The sequence below is a fragment of the Anomaloglossus baeobatrachus genome, chromosome 1 (genome assembly GCF_048569485.1).
Source record: "Anomaloglossus baeobatrachus isolate aAnoBae1 chromosome 1, aAnoBae1.hap1, whole genome shotgun sequence".
Classification (NCBI taxonomy): Eukaryota; Metazoa; Chordata; class Amphibia; order Anura; family Aromobatidae; genus Anomaloglossus; species Anomaloglossus baeobatrachus.
This window is the reverse complement of record NC_134353.1, coordinates 649,469,742-649,473,854: the sequence shown is the minus strand read 5'-3', so window position 1 is coordinate 649,473,854 and position 4,113 is coordinate 649,469,742. Positions and strand designations below refer to the sequence as shown.

Sequence of the window (4,113 nt, the reverse complement as noted above, 5' to 3'; positions counted from 1 at the left end):
GGCACTATAGAAACATATGTGCAAATGTCTGCACCAGATTTCAGCATCAAATTTGCATCTGTTGGCAGAAAAACGCACCGAAATGGTGTTAAAACCATTTTTGTACATTTTTTTGCCAAGTGATGCAGATTTGGTGCTGAAATTTCTACAACATATTCCTGCACCCAATCTACATCTCCTGGTAAAAATGCATCAAAGCCGCAACATAACGCATGCGATAGTGATGCAATTTTTTTTACTAGAAAGTAGAGATTGGGTGCAGGAATATGGTGTATAAATTTGGGCAACAAATCAACATCTCTTGGCAAAGAAATGCCATTTTCTGCCAGGAGATGCAGGTCTGTAAACTCAGTGATGAGGTCACTGAATTTATTGAGGTTATCTGAGGTCAGGTTACCTGCAATCACAGGTGGATGGTCGTGGCAATCTCCAGCTGTGGCTGCAGCTAACCTGTGTGATGTCACCACTCACAGCTGAGGCTCAGTCTCTTCCTGCAGTTACAGTGGGTGGTCAAGTTTTATGGCTGCTCGGTATATCTTCAGATGTAGCAGAGATGTTATCATCATGGGAAAACATGTGGATTACTTTGGAACTGTGTGTTATGGGGTTTAATGTGGTGAAAGAGAGTGGTTTTGTGTGTTTTATTTCAAATAAAGGATATTTTTGTTGGTTGTGTTTATTTACTTTCCCTTAAAGATTAGTAATGGAGAGTCTCTTAGACTCCTCCCATAACTAATGTAGGGCTTAGTGGCAGCTGTGAGCTGACACTAACCCATAATTTCCACGATTTGCACCGCACCTGGGCAATCGGGAAGAACTGGATAAACTGCTGAGCTTGTCGCATCTAACAGATGTAGCAATCTTGGATGTCTGCAGGCTGCTATTTTTAGGCCGGGGGGCCCAATAACCATTGGTCTCCCAAGCCTGAGAATACCAGACCCCAGCTATTGGGTTTTATCTTGGGTGTGTATCAAAATTGGGGTGACCGCTTGCCAATTTTTAAAATTATTTATTTAAATAATTGAAAAAAAATAGCTGCATGTGGTACCTCCTATTTTGATACACAGCCAAGGTAAGCGCACAGCTGGGAGCTGCAACCTGTAGCCATGGACCTTATTTGTGCTGGTATCAATAGATGGGAAGACCCTACGTCAATTGTTTTATTTATTTAGTTTATACCACAATAGACCCGCAGACAAGGTCTGTGATCTCAACCATTCACAGACGCTGTCTGGGGATGGGGTCTGACAGCAGCCAATCAGAAATGCTGGTGGATAATAAAAGCAGTGCATATGCATGAGGGATAATCAGCAGCCCCGGAAGTACAGCTGTAGGGAGACTTGGTAAGTATGTTGTGCTTTATTTTCTATGTTTTACAGCCTACCTACACGATTTTATAACACATAAGTTTTGCTACCCATTGAATTTAACACTAGAACTACTGGACTCGTTACACTTATATAAAAATACATGGTGCAAAGTAGTCAAAATGACTACCTCAGTAGTTCTAGTGTTAATGAGCTTGGCACATTCGCTGATCTGTTGGTGGAATGGCTCGGCGAACACTGGGAAGTTCAGTAAAGATTGGCAAACCGAACTTTGAAAGGTTCGCTCATTTCTAGTAACAGGTGTCTTTTAATGGTTTAACAACTATTACAATTACACTGCAAAGAATGTATGAACAATTTGCTTCTGTGCAACACATTACTATAGTGACAGTAGAAGATGGAAATATTGTGGTAAATTCACAAATTTTATCTTTTTTTACAGAATAAAACACAAAAACAGTAGGTAATCAATTTACACTTTGTAACGCCAATACTAACATCTCCGCATTGTCCTGCCCCCTCACCCGGTGGGGACGACAGTTCTCTCACCTGCCTGGATGTCCTGTGGTGGCTGCCCCATCACCAGTCAATGCTGCTGCTTCCCAGAGCATGTGTGCACATAACAGGCTTTCTTGTTCTGCCCAAAGGGTGCGCATCTGGTCACGCTCCTTTTCTTAAAGGTCCAGTACACCCTAACCAGGAAGTGCCTCTCAGGTTACCTGAGAGGCTGCAGGTATTTAAGGAAACTTACCCCTATGGGAGGTGCCTGGGCAATGAGTTAGTTATGCTGCTAGTTCTCATGTCCTCAGTGCTACAGTTGCTGCTATTGATATGGTGTGCTGTATTCTGCTGCTGATCTGTCTTTGTGTTTCAGTGTGCTGCTGATCAACTGCTGCTATGACCTTAAGTCTGCTGCCACTACCATCCATGCCTGCTGGCTCTGGCCATCACGATACCCACCACTGCAAGTATCCATGATGGTCGCCACTGCATCTACAAATCCATCCATCCCAGACGGATCCATGAATCTGCATGCTGCTGCTGCCACTACCACAAGAGACTGTACTGTGTCTGTGGCACCAGCTACTGGGGAACCGCAGATTCCCTGGGGTTGCCCTCTACTGGCTGCTTACCAGAGTGTGTAACTGATGTCACTCCCAGTGGCAGTAGTGTAGACTTGGCAGCCGGTCCAACTCACTACCCCAGGCAAGTGATTGGTACCTTTAGTTCCGTGCACCCACTAATACAGTGGTCGCCCCACAAGCATAACACACTTATTTCCTTATAATCCATTTGACAGCCAATGGGAATGTCAGAGTATAGCTGCATTAAACCCAAACCTTGCAATTCACTGGACATGTGCCTACTGCAGCTATGGATCCTAAGTCTTTTAAAGAATCACAGAACTTTAGGATGAACATGTCAATTCTTGATTTTCATGAAGGCTTGTAAATTTAACTAATATTTTTACAAACATATAATCATTTTTCTATCTTGGACAATTTTCTGCAGTGCCTTTTTCACATCCTTGTTTCTCAGACAATAAATGAATGGATTTAAAAGAGGAGTTAAAATGGAGTAGAAGACAGAAATTAGCTTGTCCTCCTGAAAGGTAAAACTGTCCTTTGGCCTGACATACATGAATATGACAGCACCATAATAAATAATCACAACTGCCAGATGAGAACCACAGGTGGAGAATGATCTGTGGCCACCCACTGTGGATGGAATTTTTATGATAGCACAAATTATATTAATATATGATACAAGAGTGAAAAAAAAACAGCCAAAAACAATGACCCACATCAAACCGAAAAAGTGTGATTTTAAGAGACTGATATCTGAGCAAGACAATTTCAAAAGTGGGGACAAATCACAAAAATAATGGTTAATAATGTTTGGTCCACAAAATGATAACCTTGCTAATAAAGTCACAGGAAGTAATGAGCCAATAAAGAACCCCAACCAACAGCCAGAGATCAAATGGCAGCAAAATGTTGGTGTCATGATGGTATTATACCTTAATGGATAACAGATGGCCACAAATCTATCGTAAGCCATGATTGCCAGCAAAAAATTCTCTATTCCTCCGAGCAAAAAGAAAAAGTAACACTGAGAAAAGCAAGCCGTGGTGGATATTATGTTCCTTCTTACCAAAAAGCCAACAAGTAATTTAGGAACAGTAACAGTTACATAACAAATCTGCATAAAAGCAAAATTACTGAGGAGAAAGTACATGGGGCGATGAAGATGGAAGTCAGCTCGAATTACAGCAATGATAACCAAGTTTCCCGTAATTGTTAAGACATACATGGTGAGAAATATTAAAAATAGAAAACTCTGAACTCCTTGACTTGCTGGAAATCCCAATAGAATAAATGCAGAGACCGCACTACCATTCCATATGTGTCTCATTTGTATGCTGTACAAATCGGAAATTGAGAAAAAATTTAAAACAAAATTATAAGCCAGCATGTTCTGTATATTTCACATATTTTTATCATCATTATTAGCTCTTGGAAGTTGTAATTCTTAACATCTTAAAGTCTTAGGGTAAGTTCACACTGCATCTTATTCCAGTGTTATTTTTTTTTAACAGCTCTACATCTAAAAACGCTGGATAGAATGTGCTTACAAAACGCTCAAAAGAATTATCTTATTTCATTTTTAGGAAAAAAATATTTGCTTTTCTTAATGTTAAGATGTGAGTTTTAAGTGCTTCATGCTTTATAAATGGCCAAGTGTTTAAAAGAAGTGACCTGTCCATTCTTCATGCAATTTCCAA

General features: G+C 40.5%; 1 protein-coding gene across 1 annotated transcript; it reads right to left on the bottom strand.

Moving 5' to 3' along the window:
• Positions 1 to 2,795: 2,795 nt before the first annotated feature.
• Positions 2,796 to 3,743, bottom strand: LOC142245671 (olfactory receptor 287-like). Its single transcript, XM_075318622.1, has one exon. The coding sequence runs from the start codon at positions 3,741 to 3,743 to the stop codon at positions 2,796 to 2,798; it is 948 nt and encodes a 315-aa protein (XP_075174737.1).
• Positions 3,744 to 4,113: the final 370 nt, after the last annotated feature.